Source organism: Desmodus rotundus, chromosome 10, assembly GCF_022682495.2.
Source record: "Desmodus rotundus isolate HL8 chromosome 10, HLdesRot8A.1, whole genome shotgun sequence".
In the NCBI taxonomy this organism is placed as follows: domain Eukaryota; kingdom Metazoa; phylum Chordata; class Mammalia; order Chiroptera; family Phyllostomidae; genus Desmodus; species Desmodus rotundus.
In genome coordinates, this window is record NC_071396.1 from 63506826 (window position 1) to 63534254 (window position 27429).

Below are 27429 nucleotides of genomic sequence, written 5' to 3' on the forward strand. Positions count from 1 at the left end.
CAGTAATGTGCCTAATCAGGAGTCTACCCATATCAGCAAATGGTAAATGGAAATTCGGGTCTTAAATTTCTTATTTCTGAAATTCATATTTAAGACATTTTATAGATGATGTCATTTAAAACTACTTAAACATAGTAGCAGGAGTGAGTGTGCACATTCATCCCATTTTCTTGAGAGCATAGAAATCACCATTAAAGCACTGGATCCATTTTCTTCTCTCGTCCCTCTGGCCACCAACATCAAACATGCTGTGGAAGGACAACAGGACAATAATTACTTGGGGGTGTGAGGAAGTACCCTGTCCTTCTGTGCTCTTCTCCATTGCTGTCCAGCTTGCAGCCCTGCCTGTGTAGCCTCAGCAGACTGCTCGGGCCCAGCCCCAGGTTCTGCACTAGGGTGCCAGGCTGGCATCCACACCCAGTTACTTCTCTCGCCCAGCTCTCACCCTGTGGTAATCAGGCTGGCTCAGGCCCCTCTTCTCAGGGCAGCCTGCACAGTGTACCCCTCTCCCCGAGTTTTCTGGCTGCAGTTTCTCTCTACCTACCCCAATGCCTCAGATCTTTCTCACCTTCTCAGGCCTTTCCAGTCTTGGATTCCTCCCTTACTTACACTTTCTGCAGGTACCTCAGGACCACAGAGTCTGTATTTACTTATCCAAAAGGATGGCAGTGCACATTTGGGATTCTGCTCCCGGAAGCCTGAGGGCTGTGGGTGGGAGCTGGGTCCCCTGGCCCCAAGTCCTGTCGGGCCCCAGCAGGCAGCAAGGAGAACTTCCTGCCCACAGCTCTGCAGCAGGCCTGCTCTCGACAACACACTTACTGAAAGTTTACTTTGTCCACTTGGAATCGTGTCTCAAAAATCCCTGATGTCAGAACTCTGCATCTGAGAAGGTCCTGAGAGCAGGAAGAGAAAAGCAAATCAAGTTGACACCATTGTTCTCCAGAAGGAAAGCCCTGGATACAACTGTAATAGTTTTTTAAAGAGCAGTTTCTTTTTCTATAACAGGAACAATAATACAGTAAATGAAATCTCAGGTGAAGTGTTCTGTCCCCTCCCACCCCAGAAAGTCATAGTTACAGTGTCAAGAGGCTTGAGAGCTGTGCTTTTATTTTCTTTAGGATTTTTAAAAAATCACTGATAAATGTAGCCACTGACTGTCATGCTCCTGACGGCCACATCACTGCCCAGTGTTCTGGGCAGAGATGCTGCCAGTGCTCAACTGGTACAACCGGGGAGCCAGCTGCTTCAGGTTCAGATCTGTTTGGGTGAGAAACCAAAGGAAGTATAACTGTATTCACAGATCATGGAATTTTTGGACTGGATGCTAGTTGATTTCAGATCTCTTCCTCACATACTTCTATTCTAAGATAAGAGATGATTGCAGTCTGGAGGGGATGAGAAAGCCAGTTTTACAAAGCTGACATCTTTTGTACATTTGTCAGATGTCAGGGGTATTTCTTTCTGATCACAAATTCATTATGATGTTAATGAAGCAGACCCTCCAATCATTCCAAGAGGTGGTCCTCCCCTGCTAGCCTGATGAGAGTGCTTAGGACAGCTTCATGGAATTGACTGAAGACCAGGAAGGCTCCATTGCTCTGTTAGGTAATTCTGAACTCTTGGAGTCAGCCTCAGAGACAGGTGGAGTTCAAGGGATGGAGAAGAGCACAGACCTCCAGGAAGGACAGAGAAGAGAGGGCCTTCAAGAGGGGCCGAGGACCAAGGCCCTCCCGGGACACAAACACTGGGGACTGTTGGATGGAGGCAGTGTGAATGGAGTCCCCGTAACTTCTTTGGAACTCAGTACCTCTGGAGGCGTCTAGAGGACTCTCAAGCGGAACAATTCAGGGTTCTCCAAGTTTCTACAGATGCCTGAGGGTCAAAGGTTTTGTGGGGCATGGAAGGTTTCTCTCTGATACTTGCAAAGGGGTACTTTTCTTTGGCTTAAGCCCTGGAAAGCCTGGTGAGTGAGCCTGGAGGCTGTGACTCAGACAAGGGCCAAAAGCAGAATGGGCAGAGTTTATGAAGCTGGGGTAGTAAAGGGTTAGTTTTCAATTGAGATCTCCCAAGAGGAATGGGAATTGCTTAGTCCTATTGCACAAATAAAATTATTTTGATATTGGAATTTACTACATGTACTAAATTTAGGAATTTTGATATTGGAATTTACTAAATGTACTAAATTTAGGAATTTAGTACCTTTCAGAGAGCTAAGTCAATGAGCCAATTAACAGGGCATGATAAACATACCACTAGTGCAAACAGGAGTCACACAATTTGCAAGCAGTTATTTAAAGACATTTTTCCTTAATCCATTTAAAATAATCCCTTTAATACTGGCAATTTCTTTAATCTCACAGGGTTCCAACGGGCAGCCACAGCTCTGACTTCACATACCTGGTCTGTGGGGGTGTAGTCCACCAAGCTGACACTGTCGATTCTTTCCAGGAAGCTGAAAAGCAAGCCAGCAGTGCTCAGAATGTGCTCTGATGACTTTCTCCTGGGTAGTGGGTGACATATGGGATAGTCACACAAGCACAGGAAGATAGGGCAGCAGAGAGCCGGAGGGACATTCCCATTTTCTTTCCTGTACATGTGTCTGCCCAGGTAGCATAACATTCCAGATTGAGGGGTTACTGCCACCTCCTTTTTACTTTTTACCTCTGCCTTCCCTCTTCCGTCTTGTCCACCACTCCACTACTGTAGGGTTGGGAGTGAGGGGCCACTCAGAAAGTGGGAGGGGGCACAGGCCTCCTTCCAAGGCTAAGCTAGGGGAAGGCCATGCTGCCATGTAAATACAAAACAGGAAGCGAGAGATGTTCCTTTAGCATAAGTCCTGATAAGATCCAAAAGTGAGCCGGTGTGCACACCTGGTGTAAGCTATAAGACTGGTCCTAGAAGTCGGGTATGTTGCACAAATGGAGGCATGGAGAAGTAGGTGGGAGGCAAAATCACATTCCATCTGGACGTGGAAAAAGACAGACGCAGGTGCTCTCTCTTCACTGAATCTCCCCACTCACCCTGCAGAGAGGCCACCCTGTCCATCTTGTGTAAAATAGCCACTTTGTCCATCTCCACGCCAACCTTGCTTTATTTCTCTATAAAGCACTTACCACGTACTGACATGTTTTACATTTGTTTCTTATCTGTTTATTATCTGTCTCTGTCTCAGAATTTTAGTCCCCCAGGACAAGTCTTTGGTTGGCTTAGGGGCCCCCAGCACTTCATACAGACCTGCCCCCTAAATATTTGTCTGATGCATGGACGTTTGCTCGCCTCCTACTCTTGGAGCTGGCATAGGTAAGTGCCCAGCCCCCAAAGGACACTGTCATGTTCAAGACACAGGAAGAGATGGGGACTGGTTAGCTGGTGGTTAGAAGACCGCTTCTGGAAAGACAGGTGCAGTGGGGCTTCAGGAAAGCATGTGAGGAGAGGGAGGGCATCTCAGTAGCCCATGCTTTCCATGGCCAGGGTGAGGCTTCTACAGTGGGGAGTGAATGTGACTTGGACAGGAACAGGATCTCGCTTCCCGGCCTGTCCAAGCCTGGAAAGTTTGGGTTCCATTGCTGGGTATATGAAATAAAGCAATGATCGAGTCTTCCTCTAAGCCCTTGTGCTTGGGGGCATATTGCACAGCACAGGGTGTTACTTCCCATCTCCTCACACTTCCCCACTAGACTGCCTTGTAGGTCTTGAGATGCTTTCAGCATGGGCATGAGGGAGGCCAGAGACACAGTAAAGCCACTTAATTCTCTTGGCCATCTTCACTCCTAGCTAAAGACAGTCCCAGTGTCCTGGTGCTGGGGTGACACATTCTGGTGGCCCTCTGTCCACACACCATTGATTTCGCACAAGATTCGGCTGCTGCAGGACCAAGAGGCAACCCTGTGGCAAGTAAGCCACCAGGCTGATGTTACAGATGCCCTTTCAGAGACACGAAGTGGTGGGGGCAGTGTCAGAAATGAGGACATTTCACCTGGAAGCCAGGGCCAGTCCCACCCAAGGGGGAAGCAGCTGTGCAGACTGGTGTCTGTCACTACACGGCCTGCTGTGGGAGAGGTCAAAGAAAGTCAACTTCGCCCGGAGGACTGCAGAGCTACACCAGGTGGCAGGGCCACTGAGAAGCCAAAGGGATCCTGATCTCCCTGTGGCCTTTCTGGTAGGTGCTGCTGCCTATGTACAGTGGTAGGTGAACTGTCCTGGGGTGCAGAGCTGGTGTGTGAGATGGACCAGTCTGGAAAGAATACAAACAACCCTGGAAATGCCACAGGAGGGGACAGCATGAGAACTGGGGGAACATGGAGGCCCCAGGGAGTGGAGAGCCCTGCCCTTGCTGGAGACCTGGTTTGAAGACCGCAAAGCAGTTTGGCTAACCACTTGGTGCTCTTGAATGTGGTGGAGTGAAGAGGGCCTTGGAGTACATACTGAGTTCCTGACCATCTAGCAGGAAAGGAGCCAAAAGATCAGTGAGGAAGTGAGAGAGGTTTCTGCTCCTGGAAAGAGAGCTCTGGACTGTAGCCCAGACAACCAGGAGGGTCTTGGAAGGGAAGATGAGCTGCTCCCTGCCCTGACCCCAACCCGTGGGCTACAATAATTTGATTTAGAAATGATCTGTTCTGTTTTCTTGGCTGGGGTCATATACTGACATGTGATACAGAAACTTATCGTCTCTGATTAAAAGGGCTGGAAGTAACTAAGTAACTAAAAATGAAACTAAATATAAAGCCTTTGGCTTTAATTAGAGTTTAGGAAGCAACTAATTCTATCAGGATGCAGATAAGGTGGAGGGAGGTGGGTGACTTAAGATGGTAATAACTAGTATAAGTAGAAACAATGGAATATGGTTTAAAAATATATCAAAAGTTTCTGATAGATGAGATTAAAGACTGCCTTCCAAAGGAAGCATAGTACCTTCCTGAATGCTGCTAAAAATAAGTGGTTCTGAGATGTCGATGACAAAGGCAAAGATGTCAAGTTCTTTTCCCATCCCCAGTGTCCAGGATGGATACTAAAGATCCTTTTGGCTCTGATGCTTAACCATCTAAGTGAGACCTGAGAAGCATCAATGAACATTTCCAAATGTATCTTCTGACTTGTTACTGATGCTGAATGGTATTCTGCATTCATGGGTTTCACATTTGTGCAGTGAAAATAAAAAGTGAAAACTCTCTTTGAATGTGAATGCATTTCCCAGTTCTTTGAAACACTCTCTAAGGCAGGGGTGTCAAACTCATTTTTACTGGGGGCCACATCAGCCTCGCGGTTGCCTTCAAAGGGCTGAATGTAATTTCAACTCCTTAATAGTAAAGGAGTAGTTACATTTCTACAGTCCTAAAATTATTTCAGCCTTTTGAAGGCAACCGCGAGGCTGATGTGGCCCCTGGTAAAAATGAGTCTGACACCCCTGTTCTAAGGAATAAAGGAATAAAATAAAAATCTATAACAGAATTTTGTCAACTTTTTGACTAGATCTTTGGTTCAATCCACATACTTCCCAGCATGTTGTAAGAGGACTTCAAATCAGGGGTCCTAAGATAATATATACAGGGATGAGTTTTTTTTAATCCTCACTTGAGGACATGCCTATTAATTTTAGAGAAAGGCAAAAAAGCATTTTACTTCATTTTTTCATTCTCTGCTACACCTGAGGATATTTATATTTGCAGAAGCATTTTAATCTCATTATCTGGACCTTCCTTTTGTTTGATACTGGTGCAAAATAGCAATCCATTGTTTATTTCTCATCTACTGTCTGCCCCTCCTCAAAAATAACTTAAAAGTCAGAGTTCTTACGGCCATGGAGTCAATCATGAGAGGGGACAGGAAGGGATCATGAAAAGATGACTTATTTTGTATTCATTTTAATTTTATTTTTTAAAGTATATTTTATTGATTGTGCTATTACAGTTGTCCCATTTTTCCTCCCCTTTATTCCCCTCTGCCTTGCACCCCACCTCCCACCAGCATTCCCCCTCCCCTTAGTTCATGTCCATGGGTTGTACCTATAAGTTCATTCCCTTCTCCATTTCCTATGCTATTCTTAACCATCTCTCCCCACACCCCTGTCTATTTTCTACCTACCATTTATGTGTCTTATTCCCTGTACCTTTTCCTCCATTCTCCCTCCTCTTCTGCCCTGCTGATAACCCTCCATGTGATCTCCATTTCTGTGATTCTCTTCCTGTTCTGGTTTTTTTTTTAGGTTTAGTTGTCGATAGTTGTGTTTGTTGTCATTTTACCATTCATAGTTTTGATCATCTTTTTCTTAGATAAATCCCTCTAACATTTCATATAATAAGGGCTTGGTGATAATGAACTCCTTTAACTGGACCTTATCTGGGAAGCACTTGATCTGCCCTTCCATTCTAAATGATAGCTTTGCTGGATAGAGTAATCTTGGATGTAGGTCCTTGCCTTTCATGACTTGGAATTCTTCTTTCCAGCCCCTTCTTGCCTGCAAGGTTTCTTTTGAGAAATAGTCTTACAAGAACTCCTTTGTAGGTAACTGTGTCCTTTTCTCTTGCTGCTCCTAAGATTCTCTCCTTCTATTTAATCTTGGGTAATGTGATTATGATGTGCCTTGCATGTTCCTGCTTGGGTCCAACTTCTTTGGGACTCTCTGAATTTCCTGGACTTCTAGAAGTCTATTTCCTTTGCCAGATTGCGAAAGTTCTCCTTCATTATGTTTTCAATTTCTTGCTCTTCCTCTTCTCCTTCTGGCACCCCTATGATTTGGATGTTGGAAGGTTTAAAGTTGTCCCAGAGGTTCCTAAGCCTCTCCTCCTTTTTTTTTGAATTTTTGTTTCTTCATTCTGTTCTGGTTGAATGTTTATTTCTTCCTTCTGCTCTAAACCATTGATTTGAGTCTTGGTTTCCTTCCCTTCACTGTTGGTTCCCTGTATATTTTTCTTTATTTCACTTTTCACAGTCTTCATTTTTTCCTCTATTTTTCAACCATACTCAACCATTTCTGTGAGCATCCTGATTACCAGTGTTTTGAAGTCTGCATCAGATAGGTTGGCTATCTCTTCATTGCTTAGATCTATTTTTGGAGCTTTGATCTGTTCTTTCATTTGGGCCATATTTCTTCATCTCAGCACCCCTGTTACATTGTAAGGGGTGGAACACCTTAGATATTTGTCAGGGCAGGGCAATCCACTTTGCTGCATTGTGGCACTATATGTGGGGGAGGGGTCAAGAGGAAACAAGGCTGCTTGCTCGGCTCTTGGCTGGCTTTCAGTCACTTCCCCCACTACCCACAAGCAAATTGGGCCCTTCTGGTGATGATTCCCAGGTGAGTGGGTTTGTGTATGTTCTAGGCCCCTGTGGGTCTCTCCAAGGAACTCTCCTGTGAGGCTGGGAGTTTCTCCTGCTGCTGCAAGCCCCACAGGTTTTTCCATCCAGAAGTTGAGGCTTTCTTTTTCTGAGCTGGAACCCTGGGTTGCGTGGTCTGTCTCGCTCCCCAGTTGTTCCTCCCAATTTATCCGCATGCAAATGTGGGACCACCTGGTCTGCCAGCCACCACCTTGCTGTGTGTTCTCCACCGTGGCTGCCCATTTCTGTCCCTCCTACCAATCTGGATGAATGTTTCTTCTTTAACTCCTTGGTTGTCAGACTTCCATACAGTTTGATTTTCTGGCAGTTCTGTTTCTTTTTTGTTTTTAAACTTGTTATTGCCTTCTTTCGGTTGTTCGAGGAGGCAAAGTATATCTACCTACACCTCTGTCTTGGCCAGAAGTCCCAGATGACTTATTTAAGAATCATTTATTTTTAAGCCAATATTTAAAATGATATATTTTGTGAAAAATTTAGCAAGTTGGAACTCTGTGAAGGCAAGTAAAAACTTTTCTGTTATTGCAATTGAAATCATGATCTTTATTTTCATGATACTGTGGAGTGACAAAGTACCAGGCAATTCTAATGAGCAGCAGGTTAAGATCCATGCTACTTATGTAACCATGCAGAAACCTCATTTTCTTTAATCTGACATTTTCTCCTCTTGATGTAAACTGGCCTCATCCAAAACCCTGATTCACCCACCTTCCTCTCCCTTGCACAACCATTCCCTTAATCATTAAGCCCTCAGAACAATGAGGTTCTGGTTGGCATCAAATAATCTTAGGAACAAAGCCTGGGGTCTAGTACCACAGAGGAAGATAATATCTAGGCCTGTGTTATGTTTCAGCTCCAGAACCAAAAAAGGATTTTGGTCCCACTGACCAAATCCTTGTGAAACCAGACAGAATGAGAATGTGGCTGACATCAGGATGGGATGCAATGATCAACTACCCGCTACCCTGGCACCGACCAATCAAGAGAGATCACAACCCTAACTCCCTTAGTCACCTTGATTAATGATCTCCCTCCCCACTCCCCTGCCCCATACCATATATAAATCCATCCCCTAGAAGCCATTGGGAAGCCAGGTCTTTGAGTATTACCTCACCTGTTACTTTGGGCATAGCACCACAAATAAACCTTCACTTTCTTTGTTTCAAGCTGCTGTTCAAGCTTTGTTTTGGCTCTGATGCATGCAGGCAATGGACCCTTTTAGTCTGGTAACACTTAAAAGGTGCTGCTGCAGCAGCATCTGAAGACCTTGGAAATCAGGATTGGCAGCTGAACCATACTCCCAGGTGAAGCAATGGTTCATGCACACATCAGTTTGAGAAGCACTGTCTTTTCCTCTCCATTTTTACTGCCATCCAACTCTAGGCTCTAATTTCTTTTCATCTGGACAATATAGTTTCTGTGATTCATGCTCCTGCTCCTTTCCTTAGGGTGAAGTCCACACTTTTATTATGGTCTCCAAGCCATTCTCAATCTGCCTGATTTCTTTACTCTTTCTGCTGTCAAACCGTTCACTCCAGTCAAATCTCATGTACTTTTTGGCGTCTGACCTTTGTGTAATTCCCACGTTTTTCTTTGAAGGCCCAGATTAAATCCAATTCTAACAACCACAGATACTGTATTTCTACCCATGTACTTACTGTTTCATGAGTTAATTAGCATGGTATACTTACTGCCTTATACTGTGATTTCACATTTTTAAAAGTTGAGGTATAAAACACATGAAGTGTGTAAAATGCACTACTCTTGTGTTCTTCTAGATGATTTTTTTTACATCTGTATACACTCATGTCCATTTTTCTCTTAATATGTATGCCTTATCTACATAACTGTATTGAGTGCTACTTAAGGCAGAAGCATGTCTTTGATTTCTAGAAAGAAACCTAAGATAACCAGCATCTGATATACTTTAGCCTAAATCTTTTACTGTAATGAGTCATTCTGAATAAACACTGCTGGTTTGTCCTGACACTATTAAGAGGGAGGATGTATAAACCATCAAGAGCAGGAGCAAGCATTTCAATTTGGAGAAATGCTAGGAAGGAAAAGGACACACGTTTCTGAGGGAATATAATGGGGCTCTGGCCATGTTCCCACTGCACCCACCGTACCCACTGTGTACATCGTCATTAGCCTTAGACATGATCATGAGGGAGGTATGCATTCATGCGAAGACACTAGCAGGAGCACACTGAGCTGGGGACCACACTAGGCCCAGAAACTGTCATCAAGACAGACACTGTCAGTCCTTCTCCTTATGGAACTTAGCCTCTAGTTGTAGAAAAACCAACCTAGGTAAACCAGGCAGGCATTTTGCTAATACCCATTGATTGTAAGAAAAAAAAAAAGACAGGGCCCTGCTCATCAGTTTGTTCAATGTCCACTGGCTTGTGGCTTTTTGTCAATAGTATTGAAAGTCTTGAGCTTTGGATTTTGGCTACAGACATGCTTCCAAGAGGGTGTGTGCATATTGCAAAGGAAGAATCTAGAACAGAAGGTCCCTCACTTCAACTTCACAATGTGAGAATGTCTGGCTGACACTGAGACTATATTTAATTAGTAAGGTTATCACAGTGGTGCTTATTTTAGGTGCCTCTTTTCCAAATCAAAGACAGCTGGGTAGGCACACGGCATCCAAGACTCATCGTACGTCTCTATTTAAAAGATACATACATGCATTAACATTCCATCAAGAAGAAATAGCTTTGGTAAGAAAGTTCTCCAATAAAGCACATATCATCTAAACTGAAATAAACAGTTCATAAAATAACTAAAAATTTATTCTAGGTCCATGTTAGGAACTGTACATTTGCAGGCAGGAAAATAAAAAGAAATAAGTAAAAACTGTACTAGTAGTTGCATGGAAGATTATTTAATATTTCCTTGGTATGTTTGAGTTGGATCTTTTTGAAAATTGTATTTATTTGTAGCCTGGGGAAGTTGCAGTATGAGGAAGTATCTCGTTGCCTTGAAGAAACTATTATAGTACAGAAGTAATAGCTACGGCTTCTAGAATTGTGCACGAAAATTCCATGCTAACTGAACAGAAATTCTGGTGGTAAGGGTGAGCTTGGAAAAATACCATGCTTTCTGAGCCAAACCTACCTCTGAATTAATTTTCTTAAATAGCTTTTAAAACAGCATGCATACTCATATGGAGTAACATGCAATTTAAAATGATTGGACAAACTTCTGTGGTTTACATTTCAGCATTTCATCAACTGCAACAATGAGAAAATAATTCATGGGTCTAATTGTTTTTGAAATATTTATGGTTCCTAAAAATGTACATTTATATAGTTTGAAATGAACATATTTTAAGAATGTTCAAGCTTATTTAAGCATTATTTAATCTCACAAAATATATTAATATTTTCAGAATATTTGTATTATAAAAGGGCCTTCAGTTTACAAAAGGATTCAACACTAAGCTACTTTCAAATTTTTGATTATTTTTTTCCAGTCTAAAGAGGGGTTACTACTCTTACTATACTAACACAGCTGCCTTTGTGCAATCACGTGGATGAGAGAAGACCCAAAAAGGGGGGGAATTGTAGAAAGATGTGGGGCAGACAATGGATAGGTATCCTTTATAGAAGACTTCAGAACAACAACCAGTCAGATATAAAACTACTTAACTATGAAGGTCAATTCTCATCTGCATATGTGTTTCCCCCCCTTAAACACACTCATTTGCCCTGGAAAACATGTTATAATGGTGAATCTCTCAAAGGGCCTGGGAGAGTCCCTATAATTATTTTCTGGAACACTGGGGGAAAACATGTTATAACGGTGAATCTCTCAAAGGGCCTGGGAGAGTCCCTATAATTATCTTCTGGAACACTGGAATTCTCTTATGGAGAAATCTTCCAGTGAAGGAATTTAAAATATCCACAAGTACTTAACTTAGATTAACATACCTGCCAACGCAAAAGCAAACTGATGTTCTTCATGTTTGGAGGCTATGAGAAAGTTTTGGCTACAGGTGTTCCTTTTCAGCCATAAATACACACTGCCAGTCCAGAAAGATGGAAGGCAGCACAGCTAGGCTCTAGCCTTAGAGGGTCAAGCATGCTGTCCAATCCTGCATCTTTCTTTCTTCCCTGAGTTTCAGCTGCCTGCATGGCTAAGTAAAACATTCCAACTTATATTGCCAAGGTTTTTAATGAGTTGTTTTAAGAATGTAATAAATGCAATTATTTGCATTTGCATTATTTGCATCGCCCCGAGTGGTTAGCGTCGTGGTGCTGCTCATCGTGTCTTCCATTTGCTGCGTCTGGACATTATCTAGAATGTTAAATGCTAGTTAACTAGAATGTTAAATTCTAGTTATGTAGGATGTTAAATGCTGTTCTAATTTTATTTCTATTTTTGGTTTAAAATCAAAAGAAAACCTACAAACACACAGTCCCAAGATTTTCTCAAACCAATCAACTGTTCTTTTGGCAATGTTAGAGTGAGTAATGCGACTGCCATGCTAATCAACATATTTTGTAAGAAGTCTAATTAAAGTGTTGAAATAGGAAAATAGCTAGAAATGTTAAAGAAGTTCATTTGAAAGAAATGCTGTATATTAAACCATGTAAATCTTTAAAAAAAAAAAACCTCTTTAGCAAATAAAAAAAAAATAATTGAACACTTTTTCCTTATAATGGAAGTTATGTGGCATATTTTTTTTTTTTTGCTATAAAGACAACTACCACACAAAAAATTTACCAAACGTAAACAATAAGAGAGTATTATGCAAGACTGTCCTAAGGTAATTTTAATTTTATGAAAACAGATTAATAGTCAACTGTCATCCCGTTTTGATGGCAAAAAACAAAGGATACGCAGAAATAGCACTGTCCATTACATAAGTTGAATGAGTTATTGATAGCCCTGTAATCAAAGCAATCATTCTCTTTTTCACGCACCATATGCCCATTTTATATATTTTCAATTACACTAAATTAAAAACACCCTTCAATTTTGACAATTCGGGCAGAAAACTGTATACACGGGAACTACAGATTTGATCCAATTTTTGAGAAAGATTCACATACACCAGATAACTAATCTTGTTAAAATGTAGCTATAAAAATACACATCACAAGCTATACAGCACTTTAAAATCCAGTTAAAGGTGGAGAAAGCTTAGAATTCCTTAATGTATCTAAGAACACTGTAAACCCAAAGGTAGAAGCATCTTAAGAGCATTTCAGCATTTTGGCATATTCAAAGTTTTTAGTGTATAATATCTCTCTAATATACACAGAGCATTTCAAAAGGTGGCTACAGGCAGGAAACCTCAGAGTGAGTTCTGACGTCACACTTGGTCTCGCAGGCGGGCCAGTCTCTGGGATAGTTCATCCTGCTCCGCGGAGGCCACACTTGTGCCCACGGAACCCGTCTGCCCCTGCGGCAGCTCCATGTTGAGGTCTAGGCCGGCTTCGTCTGCCATTTCCTGGAGCAGCATATCCACTTGATTTTGGGGAGTGGTTAGCGTCGTGGTGCTGCTCATCGTGTCTTCCATTTGCTGCGTCTGGACGTCCAGCGTCTCAAACTGGTGCTCGAATTTGTCCATTAAGGCAGAGATCTTCTCCAGATTCATGGTTTTCAACGTCGCATCCATCGACTTAACCACTCCAGCCATTGATTTGGTCACCTTGCCCATCGTCACTGCCGTCTGGACTCTGGCAGCCACCGCATCGACCCGCGCACTCATTCTCAAGAAATTCACCGCCTGGTTCTTCTGGCGAATGGCATTTTCAGCATGTATCCTCGCAACTTCCATGTTGCCCTTCTGAATGGCCTTTTTAATTTTGGCCTTTTCGGCCTTTTCCTCCTTGTCGCATTTTTTGGCACTTCTGCTCAGTTCTTTGGCCGCGAACTTTAGGCTGAACAGGTGTTTCTCCATATTGGACATAGTCGGATGGCTCCTCGGGGTGGGCGGCCAGGGCGGAGACGTGCGTTGAAGGAAGGAAGAAAGGAGGTCTGCCCGAGGTTGCCGCTCCTTTGTTTTGGTCCTACTTCCTGTTTTTGCTGCGCGGCGCAGATGGTGACGTCAGAGCTCGGCGCCGGGAGGTGGGGCCCAAGAGGCAGACCGACTTGAGGGACGCCCCCTGAGGCGAGCTCAGACCTGACTCCGCCTACGCTGCTGGGCTGATTAGGGCGCTTAGCTCTGCACTGAGTTCTGCCTAGTTTTTAAAGTATTTAAGCTTTAGCAGAGTCACAAAAACTCGTGTTAACACACAGTTTCTTAGGCATATATCTACTGAAACGCGCAGAACGCGTCTAAAGCTACATGTAAAAAATACCCAAACTCTAAAGTTGGCAGGCCTTCAGGTGTCTGGGCAGAGGGCTAACAACCAAGAGTCAACTAGGTCTGCAGACTAAAACTTTATCTGCATGGATAACTTACATTTTCAGGGGAACCTGAAACCATTAGATTGTTAATACGTTAAGAAACAAAACAAAACAAAAATTGCATCATTGTCCTGCCTCTCAATCTTTGACTACAATTTGAGCTAGAGTCCTGTGACATCCTTTTATTTATTCACTAATGGACAAGAAAATACATTCACAACCACGGACCACCACATTTTTACCGTGGCTGGAAGTACGGCTTATAGGTGAGTTGCCAGCAACTATCATCCAAATATCTTTCTGTAATTCAGTTAAAAAAAATCATTTACTGACATGATTCTATTTGATGTTTTATAAATATCCAAGGAACTTCACTCACATTTAAGTTTGACAGGCTAAATTGTCATTTTAAATTATGCAGGCAGAGAACAGTGATTGGGACCCACACCCACCGGCATACATCAGAACTGTCACTGTGTATTATACCCTTTAAAAATGCAGGCTTTCAAATGGCAGCAGTGTGCCATAGCCTTTTTTTCTTAGAAAGATTCCTCAGTACAGCAATAACATAATATAAGAAGGCCCAACTTGCCCTAATAAGGTTGAAAATGATTACTGATAACTAATTCTATTTAGAGATTATTTTAATTCAGAGTCTTAGTATCTCTTTATGCCTCCTGTGATAACTTGCCAAGTGTCTTGCACCACTAATTAAAGGTGTGCTGCTGTCATATGCATGCTCCTAAAACAGCTATGATTATATCACTCTTGTGCTCCAAAACCTGGGCAAAAAGGCGAAACTCCTCTATGTGGCATAGTTAGTCTCCACTCTCCCATCCTCTTCCCTCCCCTGTGCAGCAGTTAAACCAGAGCGAAACCTGGAATTTGAGTGTCATCTGTGTCATCTGATCAGGGTGGAGCTTGAGAATGGATGCTCCTCCCTCACATCCTGGGCTCCCCTTCTGTTCATCTCTGCCTGTCACCCTCCTCACACATCTCCTCCTCCAGGAAGCCTCCAAGGCCCACTTCCTTCTGCCACAGCACACACGGTGGACTATCTGAGGGGACAGCCCACCTATTATATCATGAATTGTGTGGAAGTAGAGAACAAGTCTTATTCCTTCCCCCCAGTGGACAGCAAGAGCTCTGCACACAGGCATTGCTTCCAGTAAGGCTTTGCTGAACTGAGTGTGGTTGGCAGGGCATAGGACATTACCTTCGTTAGCAGCTTGGCCAAGATTACCTTTCCCTAAAGTAGAACTGTTTCATCACATGAGACATTTCCAGAAATAGATTATAAAAAACAAAGAGAAGAATCTATTTTAAGTGGGGCTACAAGGCCTATGCCCCTTCTTTGCTCAACCCCATCCTACCTTCCCTTTCTTTTGAGTCCCTGTCTTTCCTTGCATTTAGCAAACCGCTTCCCTAATCCTATTTTATGTTCCACAGTTTGCTTAATGACAAATTCTCACTAGGCGAGGGCGTTTGTGATATAATCATGAGAAACTTTGATAGATTATGAGGATAATGACAACTAACATTTATTAAGTACTGATGTGCCATTGTTCTGGCCACTTCACATGAATTAACTCACCTCATCCTTACAAACCTTATGAGATTGACACTAATTAACACCTCCAATTTACAAGTAAGGAATCTCAAGCACAGAGGCACAGAGACATAAGTAGCTGGCCTATGACCACCTATCTGTTGAGTGTTAGAAATAGGGCTCCATAGGTATAACAGGGACCAGTAATAAAACACTGGGGAGTCCAATAAGTTAACGAAAATAAAAGACTGATCATTTTTGGATTAAAAGAAGTCGATTTACCAGTTGTCTTCTGAGAAAATTGGGAAGTTGCATTGACTGCAAGGTTAAAATAACTAAGTAAGGTTGCTAAAACAAGTTGCCATCCCCTGAAGTTACATTCACTGAATAATGAAATAATGGCAAGTCTCCTCTCCAGGCTGCTCAGACAGTCTAGAGAATGGGGTGGAGTTCCAGGAGTCATATTTTCAGAGACCAGGGCAGACTGAAACATGGAAGAGAAGGTTGACCTCATGTTTGGCAGCTGCCCCTCCTCTCCCTGAGCTGGGGATATTCCTCATGACTTTGATTAAGTTTAGCTTTAAATCCTAGCTCTAGAAATCATCATTTATTTCTCTCTCTCTCTCTCTCTCTCTCTCTCTCTCTCTCTCTCTCTCTCTCCTCCTCCTCCTCCTCCTCAGAAACCTAGTCTTTCTCCAGGATAATCAGCAATGCCTGAGGCAGCAGAAGACAGTAGCCTGGACCTGACTAATGATCACAAGGTCTGGAATTTTGGCAGGCTAAAGACAGCATCTTGAGCTAAGTAATTGTTTCAGCTCCTACAGCTGGTTACTTCCCAATGAAACCAGACAGAGGGAAATTGGAACAGACCTCAGAACTGTCCTCAAGACATGAAAAAATGATTTATAACACCTCACCTTCAACCACTCAGCTCCCAACCTCTCTGCAGTGTCTTGTGACTTTCCCTGTATAACCTGTAATCTACACTACATGAGGGAGATCAAGCTTTTGAGCATTAGCTTCCCATTCTCCTGGGTGGCACCATTCCTAATAAAATAGTCTTTCTCCACTGCACTTCTTGGTGTTTAGTGTTTGGTTCTGGGACAAACTCTTTCTGTTTGGTGACAAAATCCTACAACAAAGTGGAAGAGTCCCTATCACTTCTACATTTCTATAATGTGCTATTATCTCATTCAGTTTTCTCTCCGAGACAGTGATCACTTGAGGTCTAAAGGAGGCCAAAAAAGAAGTGTTAACTTTAAAGTGGTTTTGAATTAAGTCATCGGATATGAGATATCTGAACTAAAATATAATGAGTGTGCATTCTTCTTCTATTATATTTGATGGAGTTGGGCTGCAATCATCCAGCTCATGACTGTATTCCACAAATATTTACTGAATTCATGGCTTGGGGATGAACAATATAGGGGATAGGTAAGTCACAGGCAGATGTGATGCGTTTATAATGTGCCATAAAGCAGAGGTATTTATTTCTCCCAGCATTTCTTCTCATGGAAGGTTCTTAACAATTGGTGCATAGAGGTGGTGCTGGCTGAGCTTTCCTGATAAATTTGACAAGTGAGGAATTCTAGCAGATATTTCTTTTCCAGGAACCACTAGGCTGCCTTGGGACATGATTAACCATGTCCTAAATACAATTAATTGTAGCCAAGATTAACATCTGGAAAACAATATTTAATAGTGAATCTTGGTATACTGCAGGAAAAACAAAATGTATTTTTTAGTCTAGGAGTTAAAAGAGTTCAAAGTTCATTTAATTTCAACTTACACTAATGTGCAAAACTCTGCAAATTCTTCCATCATAAGCAAACAAGCACAAATTGCATTCAACATGGCTCCTGGTCATTGGAAGCACTCTGGTATTTCCTCTTTCTGCAGAGGCCCACCATTGTGTGTCTGTCACAGCATCATTTCCTAGCAGGCACCCATCTCTCATCCTCACAAAGAAGCATGTGGTTGACCAAGGGGAAAGAATGGAGCTCTTAGGACTTCAGGATAAAGCCTCCGAGAAGGGGGTCATGAGAGCCGCTCTATTTTCAGAGACCACATATATTGACTTGTTCAGATCACACCATGTGTCAGAGACAGAATTAGAATGAGAAATGAACCTTCAGATCAACTTTCACTTCACACTGAGTTTCTTATTTGAAGAGACCTGAGATGTCATTAAACGTGTTCAATTGTGGATAAAATTATTCCTGTTTTGGAAAAATAATCTATTAAGTCCTGTTGATTTTAGAAGATATATTTAGTCACTACATATATCTTAGCAGAGTCATAGTGTTAGTGTAACCAGCTAGGAGTTAACAAAAGAGAAGGGAGCTAGACTGTTTGAGCCTGACTCAATGGAAGTTACACTTAATCAGGCTTAGGTCTGGAACTTACAACTTCAGATACCTTACCATGATGTAAGATGGTGACCATAAAGAGGAGGTCTCCAGCCTGGGAAAAAGATCAAATTGGATATAGGGAGGATACAACGCAAGCCCATGAAGAGCCAGGAAAGAGATTGGTTAGTCTGAAAGAAAGCCTCACCATTCCCCAGCCCTAGGTAATATAATCAAAGCTTAACAAAGGCCCACCTCAGTAGCACGTGTTCGTTTGTGTGTTTGCCCATTTGTTTGCATATTGTCTCTCCTTGCAGCCATGCGGGTCTACGGGCAGGCTCCAAGCACAGCTCTAAGTACCAGCTGGCACGCACCCAAGAACAGAGACTAAGCTAGCTGTATGGGGACAGAGACTGAGCTGGACTAAGCTTTGGCATTGACTGAACTGAGCTGCTGATGCTGGGCCAAAGGCACAGAATCTCTGGACACTGGCACTTTGTCTGGACTTGGGGAAGAGAACACTGGACTTCTTCCACAGCAGAATGGAGCTGAGACACCTGGTTGGTTGTGAGTGAGACACTGAGCATCTGGAGGAAGTCCTTAGATATTATTCCAATAAATCTTACCACTACACCTCATCCTCCCTTGTGGTGGTCACCGAAATGCTTTTCTCATGACTCCATAGAAGAACCCCATTTCCACTGGCAACAACAGCAAAGTGATATCTTTTGTAGCAATTACTGCCTGCCTCAGGTAACTGGTATGAGGAATCTTTCATTTCTTCTTCACAGAAATCACATATAACATTCTAGATTTGTATTAATATCAAGTAAAGTAAGAAGCAATGGCATACCATGCACTTAAGTGTTATCATGTGAACAAAACTGCTAGTTCTATTTGTGTTTAGATTTCCCTATGTTAATATAATAGAATAAAGCTTATATTTTAGAGGTTGCTTTGATATCATGGATTCTAATTATTATGTGATCAATGAGGTTTGGTGTGACAAGAAGAAAATCATTAGATGTCCTAAGTTAAATTAGAGTAGGCCAGAAGATGGAAGGAAGGGACAAAAAGGGGTTAATCAGTTAACAACTGTAGGCCAGCTAACACCACCACTCATATTCTGGAGTATATGTTGTAGTTTCTGATTAACTTCCAGGTGGCTATTTCCTGATTACCTAGAAGAATAGCCAGGTGCCATGGAATCGCAGGAGCCTCCACTTCTTGTTTACACATGAACTTTCCAATATGCTGTCCATAGCTTATCCACATGAGCAAACATTTCTTCCTCATCTACCCCATGCCTATTCCAGAACTATTCCTGCATCAGCTTCTCTCACATCCTTTGTCTACAGCCAATGAAAATTCTTTCAGAATGTGTTGTATCTTTCTTCCCCCTACTTGGTGTATAAAAAAACTGAACAACTCCAGGATAGTGGACATGCTTGCTTTTTCTACCTGGCTGTGTTGCTAGTGGTTTAGACTTCATGCTCCAGGGCCTGGTATTTTTCCTTTTTTCTTCTCCTCTATCTTTTTTTTTCCCCTCTCAAATCAATCAATAAAAATAATTAAAAAATGTCAAGAAAAAGACTTTCAGCCATAGAAGGTAAAATTTTTGTTTCACAGGTGTAACAAAAACATTTAATTCTAACCACTGACACACACATTATCTTAAGAAAGGTTTTTCTTTCTTTTATGAATGTTTTTGATATAAAGTTATCAAAGGGCGAAAACTCTCAGCAAAGTGGAAACAAACAAAAAACCATACTTCAACATAATGAAAACCGTATATGACAAACTCATAGCTAACAACATACTCAACAGGGAAAAGCTAAAAGGAGTTTCCTTAAGATCTGAAACAAGACAGGGATGCCCACTTTCAGTTTTTATTCAATACTGTATTGGAAATCCTAGACACAGCAATCAGACAAGAAAAAGAAATAAAAGGCATCCAAATTGGAAAGGAAGAAGCAACACTGTCATTATTTGCAGATAATATAATACTATATATAGAGAACCCTAAAGATTCCACCAAAAAAGTACTAGAACTGATGAGTGAATTCAGTAAAGTAGCAGGATACAAAATTAATATTCAGAAATTGGTTGTATTTTTATATACCAATAATAAATTACCAGAAAGAGAAATTAAGAATGTGGGGAACTGTTCCAAGCGTGGGAAATGTGGCTCAGCCTCCACTTGGAAAAGCCAGTGGGGAGCAAGGTTGGCCGCAGGACCCACGTCCATGGATAAGTTCTCCAGTGGGAAATCAGGCCTGCATTGTACCTAGACTGCTATGAGACTTGCTCTTGCTAAAAACTCTCTCACCCTGAAGCAAGCAAATGTTTACTGAGTATCTTTATCTTCCTAAAATCTAGGCTAGACCTTCCAGGTATGGAACCTAGTGGTTTGGACCACTTCTCCCTTTACATTGCAAATATCCTCCTTTGATGTATTCAGCAACACCCTCTCCTGTGTCTGCAAAGATAACCACCCATAAAAAACCTTTGCATAGTAAAAGAGGACCTTCTTTGATGTAAGGGGCCTGGAAAACCAATAAAAGCTTGTCAAGGCAAGGGTCATGGCACTCCCCCCTTGAGGGAGTGGCTGAGGCACTCAGAAGCACTCTCCTCTTGAGAGAGTGGCCGTGCGGTCCCTTTTCCCCCACAGGACCTCTGTAGTTCGTGTGTATGTGTATTGGAATACTGAAACCTCAACAGCAGATCTTGCGGGCTAAGATCTGTGTCAAAGAAAACAATCACATTTACAATTGCATCAAAAAATACCTAGGAATAAATTTAACCAAGGCAGTAAAAGACCTGTGCTCAGAAAATTATAAGACATTGATGAAAAAAAATTGAAGATACAAATAAATGAGAGCATATGTGCTTTGCTCATGCATAGGAAGAATTAATATCACTAAAATGTCCATACTATCCCAAACAATCTATAGATTCAATGCAATCCCTATTAAAATACCAATGGTGTTTTTCACAGAACTAGAACAAATAATCCAAAAATTTATACAGGGCCACAAGGACCCCAAATAGCTACAGCAATATTCAGAAAGAACAGTTAGAGGTATCACACTACCTGATATTTAACTATACTACAAGGTTATAGTAATTAAAACACATAGTCCTGGCATAAAAACAGATACGTAAATCAATGGACCAGAATACAGAGCCCAGTAATAAACCCACGCTTATATGGTCAACTAATATTTGTCAAAAAAGGCAAGAACATACAATGGGGCAAGGACAGTCTATTCAATAAATGGTGCTGGGAAAACTGGACAGGTACATGTAAAAAATATTATACCATATACAAGAATAAACTCAAAGTGGATTAAAGACTTAAATGTTAGACTCAAAACCATAAAATTCCTAAAAGAAAACATAGGTAGTAAAATGTCAGACATTTCTCTTAGGGATATATATTTTTGATATATCTCCCTGGGCAAGGGAGATGAAAAATAAACAAATGCTACTACATCAAACTAAAAATTTTTGCACAGCAAAGGAAACCATCAACAAAATGAAAAGACAACCCACTGAATGGGAGAAGATATTCACTAATGATACATATGATAAGCGGTTAATGTCAAAAATTTATGCAGAACTCATACAGCTATGCAATGGAATATTCCTAAGCCATAAAAAAGAATAAAATCATCATATGTGACAACATGGATGGAGCTAGAGGGTATTATGTTAAATGAAATAAGTCAGGCAGAGAAAGGTAAGTACCATATGATTGCGCTTATATGTAGAATCTAAAGAACAAAATAAACAAACAAAACAGAAACAGAATCATGGATGCAGAGAACAAACTGATGGTTGCTAGATGGGAGAAGGCGTGGAGGACTGCTTGAAAAGATGAAGGGATCAAGAAACACTAATTAATAGTTACAGAATAGTCATGGGATGTAAAGTACAGCATAGGCAATATAATAATAATTTTGTAATAACTATGTGTGGTGCCAGGTGAGTACTTGAATTATCAGGGAGATCACTTCACAAATTGTGATTGTCTCACCACTATGCTGTACACCTGAAACTAATATAAAGCAATATTGAATGTCAACTGTAATTGAAAAATGAAGTTTAAAAAATTATCAAAGGGCAGCTTCATTACTCCCTAAATCCTAATTTAAAAGCTATTAATTATACTTCTTGATATTTTGAACACATTCTCACTTTGTCTTGGGAGGAAAGAAGTATGCTATAATCTATTTATGACAGTGTTTAGTTTTCTCTGAGATAGTAGTAGAATATTCTTTTCTGAAGGAGGCCATGTAGTAGCAGGTGCCAGTACTTCATTTCTTTTTATGGACGAATAATATTCCATTGTATGGACAGATCACATTTTGTTTCTCCATTCATCATATGATAAACATTTGCATCGTTTCTACTTTCTTTCTTTTTTTTTTACATAAAGCTAAAACTTTTTATTTTTTAAAGTATTTTTATTGATTATGCTATTACAGTTTTCCCTATTTCCCCCCCTCCACCCTGCACCCCCAACCCTCCAGCATTCTCCCCCACCTTAGTTCATGTCCATGGGTTATACATATAAATTCTTTGAGTCCTCTGTTTCCTATACCATTTTTTAATCTCTCCCTATTTTATGCTTAACAATTATGTTTCCTCTTCCCTGTATCTTTTCCCCCCATTCCTCCCCTCTTCCTCCCCACTGAACTCCCTCCATGTGATCTCCATTTCTCTGATTCTGTTCCCATTCTGGTTGTTTGCTTAGTTTTTGTTTTCATTGTTTTTCTTTTCTTTTTGGTTCATTTATTGATAGTTGTGAGTTTGTTGTCATTTTATTGTTCATATTTTTGATCTTCTTTTTCTTAGATAAGTCCCTTTAACATTTCATATAATAATGGCTTGGTGATAATGAACTCCTTTAACTTCATCTTATCTGGGAAGCACTTTATCTGCCCTTCCATTCTAAATGAAAGCTTTGCTGGATAGAGTAATCTTGGATGTAGGACCTTGCCTTTCATGACTTCAAATACTTCTTTCCAGCCCATTCTTGTCTGCACAGTTTCTTTTCAGAAATCAGCTGATAGTCTTATGGGAACTCCGTTGTAGGTAACTCTTTCCTTTCCTCTTGCTTCTTTTAGGATTCTCTATATTTAATCTTGGGTAACTCAATGATGATATACCTTGGTGTGTTCCTCTTTGGGTCTAACTTCTTTGGGACTCTCTGGGCTTCCTGGACTTCCTGGGAGTCTATTTCCTTCACCAGACTGGGGAAGTTTTCTTTCATTATTTGTTCAAGTATGTTTTCAATTTCTTGCTGTTGTTCTCCTCCTTCTCGCACCCCTATAATTCGGATTTTGGAATGTTTCAGGTTGTTCCAGAGCTTTCTCAGCCTCTTCTCACTTTTTTGAATTCTTGTTTCTTCATTCTGTTCCAGTTGGATGTTTATTTCTTCCTTTTGTTCCAATCATTGCTATGAATCCTGGTTGCCTTCCTGTCACTGCTGGTTCCCTGAATATTTTGTTTTATTTCATTTTGGGTATCCTTCATTTGTTTTTTCATTTTTTGACCAAGCTCAATCAGATCTGTAAGCATTTTGATTGCCAGGGCTTTGAATTCTCCATCAGATAGGCTGGCAATCTCCTCATCGTTTAGCTCTCTCCCTGAGCTTTGCTCTGTTCTTTCACTTGGGCCATATTTCTTTGTCTTGGCACAGCTGATAGGTTGTAAAGGGGCGGCGCCAGGGAGGGAACAGTGCAGCTCCTCTGCTCAGCTCTAGCACACTTTCCAACAGACTCTTGCGTGAGGCTGGGAGTATCTCCCACCATAGCAACTGTCAGAGCCCACAGCCACCTCTGAGTCTCAGTTTCCCTTAAGTCAGCCCCTCCCACACAGCCCAAAGCCTTGCCACAGACAGCTCCACCCCCAAGGTCTGCCACCTCCTTGCAGTTTTTCTGAGTCGGCCCACAAGGTCTGCCGCCTTACTGGTTAATTTTTTCTTTAATTCCTTGGTTGTCAGAGTTCCATGCAGTTTGACTGTCTGGCACTTTTGGTTGTTTATTGATTTTAGATTGGTTGTTATCCTCCTTTTGGTTGTGCGAGGAAGCAAAGGGTTTCTACCTATGCCTCCATCTTGGCCGGAACTCCTCTGTAAAGCTCTGTAACAGCTCACAGTTTCTTAGTCTTTGCTTTCTTAATCTTTTCCTTGATGGCAGACACATCAATTTTAGTTTCAGTAGAAGCTTCCTTAGACTTCACAACTGGTTTTTCTTTAGGTGGAATAAAAGCTTTGTTTCTCTCCTCTTGTCTCTTACTGAGAACTTCTGCTTGCTTTGCCTTTATTGCTTCCCTTTTCTGCTGCTTCTTTTGACTTGCCTTCAGAAAGTATTCACCAGTAGCCAATTCTTTATCAATCTGACTTTCTGGCTGTGGGGGTGGGAATGGTGTATACACTTCCTTAACAGTTTTTTTCTTTGGTTCCTTGCATTTGTTTACATTTTTGTGCTTGAACGGTGGCAAAAATCTTTCCCAACTTTGTGATCTGAATTCAGAATCTTTTGCCAATTCTCTTTTAATCATTAAGGTCTTCAGTCATGCCTGCCTGGTGTGACTCAGTTGGTTGGAGCGTCTTCTCATAACCAAACGATTGCAGGTTCGATTCCCAGTCAAGGCACATACATAGGTTGCAATTTCAATCCTGAGTCCATGCGCACACTGGAGGCAACCAATTGATGTTTCTCTCTCACACTGATGTTTCTCTCTCTCCTTTCCTCTCTGTGTTCATTCACTGCTTTCTATACCAATGGTCAGTACTCTTTCAAGTAAGCCTCCCTGTATTTGGGGAACAAAGTTGCAAAACTGCTCTCCTCCGAGAGTCCTCTGGGGTTGTCCTCTTTGGAAAAAGCTGGTTCCTCCCCACCATCAGGGGCAGCAAGGAGTTCTGCTTCATATCCACTTTGCTATTTCTGGTTGAAATCACATTGAATTAGCTAGTCTTCATATATCATTCACTTCTCAATATCCATTTTCAAAAGGCGAATTCCGCAACACCTTCACTTCGGGGGGGGCCTTTAGCAAAAGCCCGTTTCTACTTTCTGGATATTTTGGACAATGCTGCTATGAACAGGTATTGTGCCTTTTTCTGAGCTTTACAGAAAAATTAATTTAAATTTGTATATATGAGAATGGTGAACTATGAACAGTAGAGAAAACAGAAAAATAAGTTATAATATAAAAGTTCACTCATTTAACAAGTATTTTTTTTAACACCTACTGCTAGGCATTTTTCCAGGCACAATGGTAAACAATAATTCCATATGAGTAGTCAACAATGGCACATTAACCCATCCATAATGAAGTTTAAAAATCTTGATTAGACTTAGTTGTTCTTTGAAGAAGTATTTAATTAGATGTTATTATTGTGTTAGGTACTGAATGGAAAACAACTCAATCCTAGGAAATGACTTACAAAATTCTCTGTCACTATAAGTTAATTATATTGTAATCAAGCTGGGGGAAAAAACTGTAACCAAACCAAAGTTACCCACTAATTTCCATAATGATTTTTTTTGAGATATTAAGATATATTTTCAGTATGGGAACTATATTTTGAATGAACATTTTTGCTTTTCCATTTCTTTTCTACCTTTTTCTCTTGAAATAATTTAAAAAAGATAAAGTAAGAATATGTAAAATCTGAAGTTTTACAGGTCTCATTCTGAATATTCTTAGCAGTGTCCCTATATTGTCGCGACTCTCAGCTGAAGCACATGGATGAGACAGAATTTATTTCATAGGGTACCAAAGGGGACCAAAGTTTTTCCACCATAAGCTGCTTTCTATGATGATGATTTTAAGCTTGCTATTAAGAAACAAGACTCAGAAGAATCTATGCACCTCTCCCCTTTCCAGCCCAAGAGATTCAGATGGAAAAACATGCTTCAGAAACTACAGCATAATCATTAGACCAGAAGACTCCAAGCAGGAGCCTGTCCATTAGACCTCCCCAATCCACAACTCCCGTCCTGCTTTCATACTTTGTCCACAGTATCACATATGCCCAATTTTGCCTCCCTGTTTTCGGAATTTTTATTCTTTGTGAATTCCCCTTGTTCACATATTAAAATTTTGATTTTCTACTGCTAATCTTTCTCTGTTCATTTGATTAGAAGCCCAGCTAAAAGAACCTGGAAGGCGGGAGGAAAAGTATTTTTCTTTAGTTCCCACGTATTTACAGCAATCATTAACCATTTTTAAATAGAGTCTCTGTTTCTCTATGTTTTTTCCTTCTTCATATTAAATAGAAAGCTTGTGAAATTAGGCAGATTCAATTGATTAGCAGTCTCCAAATTAATGTCACTGAGGGGTCCAAGTTAAAATCTACAAGCCAGCTGCAAAAGGGAGCCTCAATTCAAGTTCATTTAAAGTGCATAAATAGCTCTAGCTGGTGTGGTTTAGTAGATTGAGCACCTGCCTGCAACCATAGGGTCACCAGCTCGATTCCCAGTCAGGGCACATGCCTGGGTTGCGGGTCAGGTCCCCAGTGGGGGGTGTGTGAGAGGCAACCACACATTGATGTTTCTCTCCTACTCTTTCTCCCTCCCTTCACCTCTGTCTAAAAATAAAATAAATAGAATCTAAAAAGAAATAATAAAGTTCATAACTAAATGCATATTCAGAGTTGTGCATCCACTTCCATGATCATTTTTAGAACATTTTTATCACTTCAAAAAGAAACCTTGTACTCATAAAACAGTTCCTCCTCATCAGAACCTGCCTGAACCCAACTTCCCCACCCTGGCACTATGCAGCCCTAATCTACTTTCTGTCACTGCAGATATAACTATTCTGGACATTTCATATAAATGGAACCATACAATATGTGGCCTTTTATGTCCAGCTTCTGTTTTCAAAGTTTCATCCATGTTTCAGCATATGTCAGTACTTCATTCCTTTTTATAGCTAAGTAATATTCCATTCGACAGGCATGCCACATTTCATTTGTATCAGTTGATGGTCATTTATCAGTTCATGGGTTGTTTCCATTTTTTAGCTATTATAAATAATGTTGCTATGAACATTTGTCTTGAAGTTTTTGTGTGGACATATGAGGGGGAACCCAAGAAAAACCAAGATTACCTTCTGGAAGATGGACTCCTTTGTAGTACAGGCTTCCCCTGATAGGTGAGTATTCTGGGAACCCGTCTGAATCAGTGTACCAGCTGGCATTGTGGTGAGAGGCTGCATTCAGTTTCAGTGAATTATTTTGAAGATTCTTTCAATGCATTTGCCCATTTCATGATGGGTGATTTACAAACACACCTGTTCACACTACGCTGAGTGTTTAGCAGTTTTTGACCAAAACTACATGACCTTCATGCCCAACCTTCCCTATTCACCCAATCTTACCCCCAGTGACTTTTTTTTTTGTTTCCTCAGATGAAAAACATCCTCAAAGGGAAAGGTTTTGCTGATGTGGAAGAGGTGAAACCAAAAATGGCAGAAGCACTAAAAGGTGTTAAAATTGATGAGTTCAAAAACTGTTTTGAGCAGTGGAAAAAACATCTCAATAGGTGTATTGCATCAGATAGAGAGTACTTTGAAGGTGACTGAAGTTTACATATGTAAGAATAAACACACAATTTTTTATAAATAAATTCTGGTTTTATGGGGGGCTCCCCTCAGTACCTTTTTACTTTCTTGAGCAATGAGGACCTCTATAGAAGAAAAACAACTACCCTGGCTTTCATTTGCAAACTGTTAACACATAAATTAGATGGAGATGTAAGTTGCTGAGAGTGACTTTATAATCTGGAAAATGGGTGCTCCTGTGACAGTCTAGTT

The 27429-nt window shown here is 41.1% G+C and overlaps 2 protein-coding genes across 3 annotated transcripts in view; both read right to left on the reverse strand.

Moving 5' to 3' along the window:
* Positions 1-27429, reverse strand: part of GNAL (G protein subunit alpha L) — a 181536-nt gene that overhangs the window by 18065 nt on the left and 136042 nt on the right. For both annotated transcript variants that reach the window (XM_053912991.2, XM_024580153.4), the window contains exons 6-8: positions 2398-2452; positions 820-893; positions 190-248 (exon numbers count right to left, since the gene is read on the reverse strand). In XM_053912991.2, the coding sequence (XP_053768966.1) occupies positions 190-248; positions 820-893; positions 2398-2452 (188 nt within the window). The remainder of the gene's footprint in view (positions 1-189; positions 249-819; positions 894-2397; positions 2453-27429) is intronic.
* On the reverse strand, positions 12088-13424 carry CHMP1B (charged multivesicular body protein 1B). Its single transcript, XM_024580159.4, has one exon. It carries the CDS (start codon positions 13256-13258, stop codon positions 12659-12661), a length of 600 nt encoding a protein of 199 aa, XP_024435927.1. The 5' UTR covers positions 13259-13424; the 3' UTR covers positions 12088-12658.

Bases quoted from the DNA above. Each gene is read 5' to 3' on its own strand.
- CHMP1B (XM_024580159.4), bottom strand. From the start codon at position 13,258: ATGTCCAATATGGAGAAACACCTGTTCAGCCTAAAGTTCGCGGCCAAA.